This window comes from Rhynchophorus ferrugineus, unplaced genomic scaffold (assembly GCF_030347505.1).
Source record: "Rhynchophorus ferrugineus isolate W39M unplaced genomic scaffold, kcgeb_rfMv2 rfM3, whole genome shotgun sequence".
Taxonomy (NCBI): Eukaryota; Metazoa; Arthropoda; class Insecta; order Coleoptera; family Curculionidae; genus Rhynchophorus; species Rhynchophorus ferrugineus.
Genome location: NW_027472582.1, coordinates 20236555 through 20249203, shown reverse-complemented (window position 1 = coordinate 20249203; position 12649 = coordinate 20236555). Strand labels below are relative to the sequence as shown.

Sequence of the window (12649 nt, the reverse complement as noted above, 5' to 3'; positions counted from 1 at the left end):
CATTTAAATATTTAAATATGGTAATAGACGGCTTTGGAGGGGAAAAAACACTTGAAACATTTTCGTCGAAATTTTCAGGCCGTTCTCATTTTTTTCGCCTGAAATTACGCGTTGATACTAAGGGGAAATTACGTATGAAATACTTACAAATCCGTGCTTGTCCGAGATGTTGTTTGTCAGCTTGAGTTTGTGAAAACTCACGACCTTCTGCATCCACTGCTCTCCAGTTGACGGGGAATCCGGATGGATGTACATCCGTTTCGGCATTTCTGGATCCGCCTTGCCAGCTACCATCCACCGACTATAATGTAAAATATGTATTAAAAAATGTTGTATATAAAGGAAACAAAATCACCGTTTCTGTACAAAAGAATTGGTTATTGGTTCAGTAAAACGTAGACAGTAAATTTCTATCATCGTTTGGGGCCATTAAACTTATTCTATTTTGCCTCCGCTATTTTTTCATGACATCAAAAGTGTCTAGTTCTCTTATTGCCAATAAGTTGATTAATGAAAATGTAGATATTAGGTTAAATATAGTCCCTCCAATGAAACAGCCATTGCCATATTCAGTTTATAAAAACGTAAAATCTCTTTTAAACTCGGAGCATTTTACTCATTTTACTATCTCTAGATAAAAAGAGACTAAAATCTGATGTGTCCAAACATGTAACCAAATGGGTATATATAATTCGATTTGTATTGGTACTGGTCAACACCATTGTCAATGGAAATATATTAGAACAACTCTAGCCTGCAAACTATTGTAGCTCTGTAATTAACTGTAGTTTAGGCCCTTCAATAAATACGTATTAGACATTTTTACGTTTTATTTTATTCATTCTTTATTTTCATTATTATATTGTTGTCAGTGTCAAAATAAATGAAAACTTAAAGTTGGTACGGCAACGTTGCATTATATATTTTGATGACGAGCATTGGCTGTTTTAATGGAATGACTGAATGTATTTCAGACTTTTTTTGCAGTCTTTTTGATCTTTCTGGAATACCAGAGCATTTTATTTAATGTAATTCATTTTTATTGTATTTTATTCTTTGAATTTAAATTTGGTATAATAATTTAATTTTGTCTGCTTTTGTTTTTTATTCGTAAAATATTAAGCGATCACTTCCTATCGGCTTTTGCCACAATGTATTCATTTTTTCGCTAATTACAAGTAAAAGTAATTATTTTTGAGGGAAGTAAGCACGAAAATAAGTTTTTTGTACATACGTCATCAAGATTCGATTTAGAAAATATTTTCCTTCTCATTTTGTTCTAGTTAAAAAGAGACACAATGCTGTCTGATTAGTTCGAACACGTAAACGAATGAGCCTGTTAAAAGTCGCCCGGTTGTCAGACGTATGCAAAATTCTTGAAAGCAATAGTGATAAGAAGTTATAGCTCTAACCTATAAACTATTGTGGCTATATAATTAACTTTTGTTTTTAAATGTACTATAATGTTAAAAAAATACATTTCATAATATTTTTGTTCAATTGTTTTATGTAGATTGGAATTTTATTGTATGTCAAAGCTAAACTAAACTAAAACTCTTGTTGATGCGATAGTATTGCGACGTTTTGACGTCACAAATTTAGATGACGTATGTACAAAATAACTTTGAATAGACCATATGTCCTATAGGGTGCCATAGGGTGTAGGTAAATTTGAGCTTTTTTAAAGCCTACAACGTTTTTCATTCATTGTGGCCACAGAGACAACTGAAAACACGACCCATCAGCCTCAAGGAATTTTTAGAATCAAAACAAATGATTTAACAGAAGGTAGCGTTGGGAACTATCAACAGAAAAGAGTAGGAACAGTCGATAGCCACAAAACAGTCGAACTAGTCGATATTTCTACTACCTAGCGACTGAAAATAGTAGTTACTGTTTCAGTCAACTTCAGTGCACACTTCGGCTATTTATTAATATTAATTCAAGAATATACGGAGATGTACGAATTCCTTCCCGTATTAATTTTTAGAGAGGAAAGGACGGAGATAATTGCTTGGTTGTGTGTGCTGTGTCAGATCAGTTAATTTTAAATAATTCTAAATTGGCAAGTGACAATGTGAAAAATCGAATAATGATAAAATAGAACATATTTAATCGTATTTTAATATTCGGAAAGTAACAATGACATAATATAATAAAAGTAATTGGTTTATTTCTATTTTATTCCAACATGGATTTTTTGTTGTTTCCAACACAATTTTTTTTCGACTGTGCCATTAGTAAGACAGGAATGTACATATGTCCTTTGGAACTCTCTTTGGAAAAGAAAAGGAAAGAGATAATTGTCATAAATTATTAGCTTCAAAATAGCAGTTTCATTATGAATTATGTAAAATTATTTTTATATTTTATATATTTCATTTTAATGTAAAGAGAAATGAAGTAATGACTAATAAATATAAATAGTAATAGTAATAAATATTTGCATCGTATCTTCTCAAACAATCTTTATCAACTATTTAAACATTCCACCTTTTTATATACAATAATAATTTTAGTTGTTGTTAATAAGGAATATTCTATTATTAAAAATATTATTATTCGTTGAAACTTAAGTGAAAAAAGTTTTAACATTCAAAAGGCTTGAACAAACATAAAGAGACTTAAAAAATCGAGAAATTCAATCAAAAAAGACCCAATAGTTGCCAAGATAGATAACAAAAATGTAGTCAAAATTATTTTTCTATTTATCAATTAAAATGTTGTTTTTTAGCTTATTACATTAATAAATAATCTTGAAAAATAGAGTTCCAAAATGTTGCTATATTATTATACAATATATTGTTATTTACAATCATACTACAAAGAAAACATAAATCCATATATATTACAAATAAATCTTTGTAAGCTTAAATTCGGCACATTATTTTCAAAGTCGTGGCTAGGCCGACAATGTCAGAAAGTAAAAAAATGAGTCGAATGAACCCGTAACCGAAAGTAGTTGTCTAAAATGGTCGGTAGTTGTTTTCAGTCGATAGTTCCCAACGCAAATATAAGGCAATACTATTTATAGGTTTTTAATGGCAATATTGATCCCAAAGTAGTACTTGGAGCCAATTCTTTTATATTTAGAGAAAATTGTCCAGTTTCATTATGATGCCGCATGCAGTTTTCAATTTGTTTTTTTTTTCTTTTGGACAATTTACTCGTCACATAGTCAACGGAACAATAAAAAAATCAAAACGGCTGTCATAAATGAAATAAAAGATAATTTTAAAGATACTACACAACGCATGCTTCGTGCTTTTATATCTTTATTTAAAGATTTTCGGGTATTTCTTTTGAAAATTTTTTGAACAACGCCCTTTTTTAGGTTCCTGTTTCGGATCAGATCTCTCCCGGGTGAAAATTTTCAAACTAAACACCCGCTGATTTATTTTTCAAGTCATTTCGCTCCCTAACGCGTGCGCCAGAGTACCATCGGTTGATTCTTTGGAGTTTGGAGTGTGGATCGTGGAGAAATGGAATTCGCTCGATGTTATCGGGGAAGAAATAGAAGCGAGGACAGCGACGAAGAACGAATACGCATAGGCAACCGATGTTTCGTTAGGACGCCGATAGAGGGCGAAACTATACATCAAATAATGGGAGATATAGAAATAAATCTAACCTGTTATGAAACTTATATCGGCAGTCGTCTGCTGCTACGATGTCCATTAGCAGGATATATTTGGATTTTTTGTCTAAACCCGAGACCCGAACTTTATAAGCAGGAAACATGCGCCTGTAACAATTGCGAGAAAACTTTGCATTAAAATTCGGCTTTTAATCAGTCACCTGTTGTGAAATTTGTAGCGGTAGTCGTCAGCGGCAACGATATCCAGCAGCAGGATGTATTTGGCCTTTAAGTCCAGGCCGGACACGCGAAATTTCATCTGTGGGAACATTTGCCTGTAAAAAAATTGTTAAAAGAAAAATAATATAGCAAATAATAAAAAATCGGGCACTATCAATGAGACACGCAGTTTTGCCTCACATTTTTTGATGTTAAACATGTACATCAAGTCCAATAAAAGTAATATTTCTGAGTTCAAAAAATAGCAATATCTAAAAATAATGTCGAAGTTTTAATTTTAAATTGTTAATGTTAAACACGTATATTAAATCTAATAAAATTAGAATTTTTGGGATCAAAAAACAGAATATCGAAAAATCATGTCGATTGTTCATTTCGATTTCATTCAACCGGGCCCTGTAAACTGCCAACAAGGAATATTTTTAAGTATTCAATTAATTTCGTTCATTCACTTAATAATTTTAAGCCTATAAATTAATTATAAAGGATTTATAACTGTGTAAACAAAGAGAAAAGTTTTCATTGCGTTAAAAATGTGTAAATTGTACCGAATAAATCGTGTTATTGAAAAATATGGCTGAAGGTCATCGAATGCTGTGTGAATCTTATGGCAACCATGCTTCCTTAATTCATATACTTGAATACTGGTTTCGACGTTTTAAAAGTGGTGATTCTGACACCGAAGATAAAGAGCGTTTTGGCCAGCCAAAAATAATTAAATATCAGGATTTGAAGACAATAGTCGATGAAATCATCAATGAGGATTGTTATCAACTATAACTAATGCATTTTAGTAGTGCACAGTGTGAAAAATGGCCATAATACGAGCAACAGAAGACACAGCAATGACAGTGAGCATGACAACGCTCGATCACATGTTGCAAAACCGGTGAAAACCCCAACTCCCGTATTCTCTAAGCTTTGCTCCTTCTGGTTACTACTTGTTCAGAAATATAAGTTATGACCTGTCTGAGCAGCGCTTTATTTCTTATGAAGATACCAAAAAATTTATCGATTTGTGGATATCCTCAAAATATACATGGTTCTTTCAAGATGGAATTCGTAAATAGCATGAGAAGAAGTCTATCTATATATATAGCGGCTATCGATGAATTAAAAAATCCTTTAAAACTAATTTATAGGCCTAATAAATATTAATAATTTAATAAATATAATTCGCTTGATTTAGCTCTTTCGAATTTTAGTTTAATTGGTTTGAAGACATTGAGTTAACTGAGGAAGTTTTAAAGTCCATTCCAAAATTCCGAATTTAACAACTATCTTAAGGACTAAGTCCAAAAGTCTGGCATAAATGTATAATTTATATCTGTTATATCGCTTTATCGATATTCAGTTGTTCAAATTAAAAAAAAAACAATACAATGTGCCTATGTCAGACTAGATGATGTGAGGTATTTTGATATAAGGATTTCGTTTATATTAGAATATAATTGAGCTAATTCTTTTTCCGTGAATTAAAACAGTTTTAAAATAAAATTTAAAGTTTTGAGTTTTATACCTATATCTTGTATAACTTACGTAGCACTTTTAAATAAACCATTTTACTACAAATAATCTTCTTACTATTATTTTAATTCCTTAGAAGACATAAACGAAATATCTACCATATTATTTTAGCGACAACAATTTAATATTGTTCTAAAATCATTGAAATTTGTGAAAGTCATTGATCAAGTTCACTGAGCTTTGAGACGACTTGGGACACATTCTTCGCGTTTCTCATAGATATTTTGAACGGTATTCAGCGGTACTTCCACCAGTTCTTTTTTTAACAGTAACACAGAAGCAAACAGAACCAGTAATATTCTTTTTATCGCTATGAAAAAACCCGCATATTCAATTTGCATTAACTTAAAGAAACCTGTGGTTATTTTTTCAACGAAATAAATACTCCAGAACTGATAAACTATTATATACCCATTTATTTTAACATTTGTTGTTTATTATTGAGTTATAATAAGATATTGTTCGTTTTATTGTTCTCACACTTGTCAGAGCGTAAATAATTTATGTATCGTTGAGAGGCGATAAGAAAAAACCATATCAATAAAAATAGGAGCAATAAAAAAACATCTTAATCTATAAGCGTATCATTACAATTTTCTCCCACAACAAAAATCTCCGTCTATCTCTGGAATATTAAATTACAATCCGGTCTACTACTAATTTCTTTAATGATTTAACCACCAGATAGGAGCTAATCTAACTTCGAAAACATACAGAAAAAAAGAGATAACGATAAATCAAAATTATTGGGAACAGAATGGTCGTTAATCCTGGAAATTTGTCATTGTGGGATTAGAACTCCATAAAGATGTGGACGGTCGACCGAATCTCATCGGTACTATCTCCGATATATCGTTCGGACTGATAAAACACCGAAACAGTCAATAAATCCGAGTAAAACTAATAAAAAATATGGTTTACATGTCTAATAAATGTTAGTGTGACGATAAACGATTCAAACCCAAACTATAAATTAACCTCCGAGATCTTTCTGACCTTTTAAACCTTCACAATGTTCTCGATAACCGACCCTGATAAGTAGCTAAAGAATCAAGTCTCCCTAAAAAACGCGCTCTTAGTTTCTTTTTCAATATAAATCACATCAATAAACATAATCACATTTGTTGTACTATCTTGTTTTTTTAACTTTGACTATTATTTGTTTGACACACATAGGTTAAATGATAGCGAACTTTAACAATCAACTTTATTGTCATTGCATTTATTTTTGTGAGTCTTATTCATGTGTTGTTGCAAGATAAGCTATAATGGGAATATTATTAGTATTGCAGTAAATAAAGTTTGTTTAAAGTTATTTTAATATATAGGTTGCTGAGGTTTAAGGACAACCGTAGAAATATGATATTTTGTTTTTTCATCTTTTGTTATTATTTGAATCGCAGATGTTCATTCTTCTATTGAATAAAGAAACTGTTAATATACTTTCATTACCTCCTTAATATTTCAGTTTTAATCCAATATCTTCTGTGATATTTATTTAACAAGGACTAAAAAGTCGTATGAATATAAATAAATGTTGATGTTGATGTCTTCGTTGTCAGTTTTCAACATTTTCATGCTGGGTGATAAAAAGCGACATTCTTTTGCATTGTTAAATATTATTCCTTGTCAATAACTTATTGGGTACTGTTTTTTTGTACCTAATTCATTAATATGTTTATACATCTTTGAATGTTATCCATAAATTTATATTTCAAGTTCATTGAGTTTATAATAATATTAGTAGGTAAAATTCTAAATTTTGAGTTTTTCATTTTTACTCTTCATAAGCACATTTCTTTCACACTATTTTTATAAACACATTTAGTCATTCGACAAGCCCCCTTTATTCAATTTTATGTAATAGTTGAAATACTATTCAATTGAAAAATTCGCGGCCTACCATAGTAAAACACATTTTTTTGGCAAAATTAGTTTTTTGTTCAACATTCCCTTCAAGGGTGATACACTGATTATAGTGACCCTCCAACTTTTCTATACCATTTTTGTAGTATGATTTGTCCTTTGCATCAAAATAGGCCTCAGTTTCGGCTATCACCTCTTTATTCGACGAAAACTTCTTCCCAGCGAGCATTCTATTGAGATCTGAGGAGAGCAAATAGTCACTGGTGGGCAGATCTCGAGAATACGTTGGATGAAGAAGCAATTCGAAGCCCAATTCATGGACTTTTCCCATCGACACGGTGTATTGTCTTGGTGAAGCAGCACTTTCTTTTTCTTCATATGCGGCCGTTTTTCGGCGATTTCGTCATTCAAACGGTCCAATAACGCTATGTAGTAGTCGCTGTTGATGGTTTTTCTTTTCTCAAGGTAGTCAATAAAAATTATTTCATGCGCATCCCAAAATACAGACACCATAACCTTGCCAGCCGACCGGGACCGGGTTCATTGTGTGCAGTACACTCGGATGACTGTTGATTGGACTTCGGAGTGAAATGATGGAGCCATTTTTCATCCATTGTCACATATCGACGTAAAAACTCGGGTTTATTACGCTTGATTATCTTCAAACACTGCTCCGAATCATCAACTCGTCGTTGTTTTTAGTCAAAAGTGAGCCCTCTTTGCACAGAGCTTTCTTACACCCAAATATTATTGAATGATATGATGTAGAGTGTCTGCTTTAGAGCGTCTGTTTTTCATTCAATTTCAATTTACGGTCATTCAAAATCATTTTGTCGATTTTTTAAATGTTTTTATAAAAAGCAATATTTAATCAATACGCGAAATTTTTTTTATTAATTTTTTCCACAATAACATAAGTTGTTTCACTCAAAATGCTATAATTCACAAATTCATGATCCGACAGCTGTCAAATTTATACACGCATATTTTGAGGGTTAGGATTAACTAGAAAACAAATGGACTTAATTCCAGTAGCGCCATCTATGTGTCAAGCCGGGGACTTTTCAATTGACCTGTTACTAATAACTTAAACCAATTACATTGCTGAAAATCTTATTTATATTTGTTCTAACATGAATTAGAACAATAGAATGTAACAGAAAAAATCAGGAGACAAAAAGCATTTAGGTCAATTTTTGTATTTTACTATTAAATTAATGTTTCCTTCGAATTGTTTATTGTTTTAAACAAATTATAGGAGTTTGGTAATTCAATTTAAAATCGATGTTTTTGCCGTAGTTTTTGTTTAACATTTAACCCTTTCAGACGATGAATTAAGATTTATTCCAAGTGCAATCCTTTTTCTAGTAGTCTTTTGTTTCTACGGTAAGTTACTTAAGAGTCCTACTGGTTTTTTTTAAGTCATTATCAGATATACCTATTCCTACTTTAACACTTCTTGTTATGGTCGTTTCTTTTATGACCATTCATAATCATGTCTATGTAAGCGCTTCTATATTTCATTTTTTTCGTGACAGCTTATCTTTTTTCTAAATCGAAAGTAAGCTGGTCGTCGTTTTTCTCTTGTTATATACAAATTTTTGAATAATATGTCTGTTCTTGGTTATTGTGTGTCATGTGTTCTATTTATGTTTGACTTACTTTCGAATTATTATAAGCTCTACTACTTTAATATTAGTTGTAAATCAATATTATGCACATGCTTTTAATTCGTTAATTTTTGGATTTAAATAATTATTAACTTATTGTTTATATATCCCATTAAAAAGAGACTATTATAGACAGATAGCAATTTGGGTTTATTATATAAAATTATTATACTAAACTATTAAATCTTACATCACAGTCAGAATGTTTATAATCAAACAAGAAGAAGCTTACTATGTAATAAAAGAAGCTAAACCAGGTGTACCACAAGGGAGGTTATTGGGGCCAATTCTTTAACTACTTTAGAGGTGTGATATACCAAAAATAGAGAATATAACGATGGCTACATTTAGCAAATGAAACTACTATTCTTGCTGTCGAAGACAATAGGGAAGAAGCAATTTATATGCGAGCAATACCAACAACAATAAATTATACTATCAATCTATATAGCAATGACGCTAAATATTTTGAAATTACTATTGGTGTAAAACTTGTTAAAAAGAAAATTAAAGAATTGGAGTTGAAATATAGAAGAATAGTAAATGCATACTATAGGACTAATTACTTATACCGAGATCATCAGACACCTACTGTCACTCAGCAAATCAATATAATCGTAAGCACACATGAAGAGAGCTTCTCATGTTCATTGTGTTGCACCTCTTGGATAACACTAGAATAGGCTTAAAATAATAAAATCATTTGATTTAGAGTAGAGTAGTGTATTGAGCTACATTCCGCTAAACTCGATGGGTTCTACCAGATATATAGATATATACTTAGACAAATTCTAAGTTAGTTGGTAACGGCTATTAACAATGTAATAAGTAATAAAAAATGATAATATATTTTATAGAGTAAAAATGATCGAGCTTTAAAATTTCATGACTACGCAAATTGATAAATGATATTAAAGCTGAGGTATAATAATATCTCGAAAGGTATAAAGGTGTAAAGGAAACTATAATCATTCAAATTAATTAAGCAACAAACCTACTAGTAATCCAGAGTTGCCAAAAAATTTCATTGATTAATTTACCAATACTTATCGATATGTAACGAACGAATAACTTTAGATATATAAATACACGAAATGTGAACTAAAACATAACAACGTATAATAGCGAAATATCGCAGAGAACCAAACCACGCGCAATTGTAAATACGAGGGTCCGACGAGTTTCGTGAAGGTCGTCCAAAATCGGCTGTTGTGCCAGAAAACATCGATGCTGTGTGCGAAATGATTAAGCAAAATCGTCATGTCACCTATTGTGAGATTGAGGCATCCCTAAGCATTGGTTCCACCAGAATAAATGCTATTTTACATGAACACTTAGCTGTGCGAAAGTTATGTTCGCGTTGGGTCCCACACTATTTGACAATTGCTCAAAAAAAGGCTCGTGCCAATTGGTGTAGAGAAATGCTTAAGAAATTCAATCATGGTGCTTCGAAAGACGCTTATAAAATCGTGACATCGATATATTCGTATCAGCCCGAAAGTAAGCAGTAATCGACTGTATGGGTGTTCCAAGATAAACCAAATTCAACAAAAGTAATGTTCGTGCACGAAGGACTTCCTGTTTGGTGGCCTGTTTCCTCGGGAAAACTGGTCATATTGCAACAGTGCCTCTAGAGGATCGTATGACAGTAAATTCTTATTGGTACATAACCATTTGTTTGCCAGAAGTCTTCGGTGAAATAAGGGAAACAAACAATTGTTCTTCATTATGACAATGCGAGCTCACACACATCGGCTCAAACAAGAGACTATTTGAGCAATCAAAACATCCAATGGATGGGTCATCCGTCGTACAGCCCTGACTTGGCACCCAATGACTTCTTTTTGTTACCATCCGTGAAAAATAAACTGCGTGGTCAACTGTTGAAGCTGTTGAAGCGTTCAAAAATCATGTTTTGAAGATACCTCATTCAGAATGGAATAAATGCTTTGAAAATTGGTTTAAACGTATGCTAAAGTGTATCGATTGTCGTTGCGAGTACTTTGAAAAACAATAAAAATATATTCGCAGCTTAACTATTTGTTTTTTTTTCCTATTCCCGAAATATAAATAATGTCGCTCATATATATGTGCGTTAGTTGTAAGTTCAGCTTAAATTTTGCTTATGTATTGGTGCAAGTATAACAGAAACAATAGTAATAAATTAATTTGTAAATTAAGATTGTACTTATTAGATTGTAATACGTCAGATGTAATTAAAAAACATTGAGACAAACAACAAGAGTTGGTCAGGTTATCGGAAGTAATATATACCACGTATAACATTTAATGTGATAATAAAATATTGTTTCAAAACTGATTTTGTATCGACCCAGAGGAGTTAATGTTAATAATTTCGCGCATCGTTTCTCCGAACGAATCTGACTTCTTGGACATGGGAAGGCAGAAAAACGACGAAGAGCCGAACCCGAAGGCATTTACGAACACCTTCCCCAAAAATACGTTCCAATTAGGGACGGCAGACGAAGGCGTCGATCTCGCGAGAGTCGACCGGAGACGAAGAAGAATAAATCATACCTCAGCCGCACGGTGAGTCGGAGAAATAGATAGGCATATAAACGCAGGTAGGACCCGTGGGATATTTGTTTTGCGCCAAACTACCGAGTGGCGCCTGAGCACAGCGTGAGATTGACCGCCCAGTCCGACTTCAATTATGGTGAGTTTTTAGTTTGCGTTTACGTTTTGATGTTCGTTTTTCTCTTTGGCCTACGGTGTAAGAGATAGAACGCGAGCCGGTCGACGTATCGAGGGTCTAATACTAAGTCGTTTCAATCCAAGCTCCATTCAATTACATATCAGACAATAAATTCCTTCTTGTAAGAGGGTAGGGTATGAATTAGTATGATATGCAGGCCGGAGAAAATATCTCTGTTTTCATGAAGTACATGATTGACTTCTTCATGAGTAACTGTTATTCCTTCAGGACATTTTTTTTGCTAGAAATATTTTTCAACATTGATACTTGAGGGGTTTCTATTAGGAATACAACTTGAACTGAAATTATTTGTAGTTTTGAAACTTTGTAATATCTAACATTTTGCCACTGTTATTTCTTCGGGATATGTTTGGGCTGAAACATTTTTAAACATTCATACCTGTCAATATAGTGTTAGAAATACAACTGAACTTATGTATTTAATTGCCTTTCTTAAATATATTTTACTGTTTATTTACTAAATATTATTTTAATTTACTTATGCTGATGTTAAGAGTAACACTTATACTTGTACTACATATACAAGTTGACCTAGCTTCAGTCTTCTGATTTCCTGCGCGTTGTTCAGTAACTGTATTGCTTCCACGTTGCTGTGATTTAGTAACTTTATTTAACATTTTAAGGCAAAATCATGGATAAGCGAGCATAATAAGATAAGCATCTGATTTCAAGATTATAGAGCAGTTGTTCATGGCTAATGTAGCAATAAGCTTTGATGATTCATTGAAGAACTCTGTTTTGCTAGAGTTGTACTACTAGTCGGTTTGATGTTTTAGTGCAACACCATATATGTATCCATATAACTGACGGAAAAACCAATCTCTTTAAGCGTAAGTTAAGGTTAGAGTTTCTTTCGACTAGTTAGTACAGTTCTTTGGCTTATCGTCTGATTTGCTCTGCGTTTTGTGTAACGTGATATTGAGAAATATAACGAATGATTATTTTTCAATATATGTGTGCATATATTATTATAAGTTCATGCTAAAGAGAGTATTTATAAAAAAAAGAGTAATTAATTTTGTAGTTAATTGT

The 12649-nt window shown here is 32.1% G+C and overlaps 1 protein-coding gene across 5 annotated transcripts in view; it reads right to left on the bottom strand.

Annotated features, from left to right (window-relative positions):
- Positions 1-12649, bottom strand: part of LOC143194066 (optomotor-blind protein) — a 176561-nt gene that overhangs the window by 101335 nt on the left and 62577 nt on the right. For 4 of the 5 annotated variants that reach the window (XM_076400629.1, XM_076400630.1, XM_076400631.1 and 1 more), the window contains exons 4-5: positions 3799-3912; positions 148-301 (exon numbers count right to left, since the gene is read on the bottom strand). In XM_076400629.1, coding sequence (XP_076256744.1) covers positions 148-301; positions 3799-3912 — 268 coding nt within the window. Of the gene's footprint in view, positions 1-147; positions 302-3631; positions 3746-3798; positions 3913-12649 lie in introns of all 5 variants that reach the window. The other variant, XM_076400633.1, reaches the window with a different exon arrangement.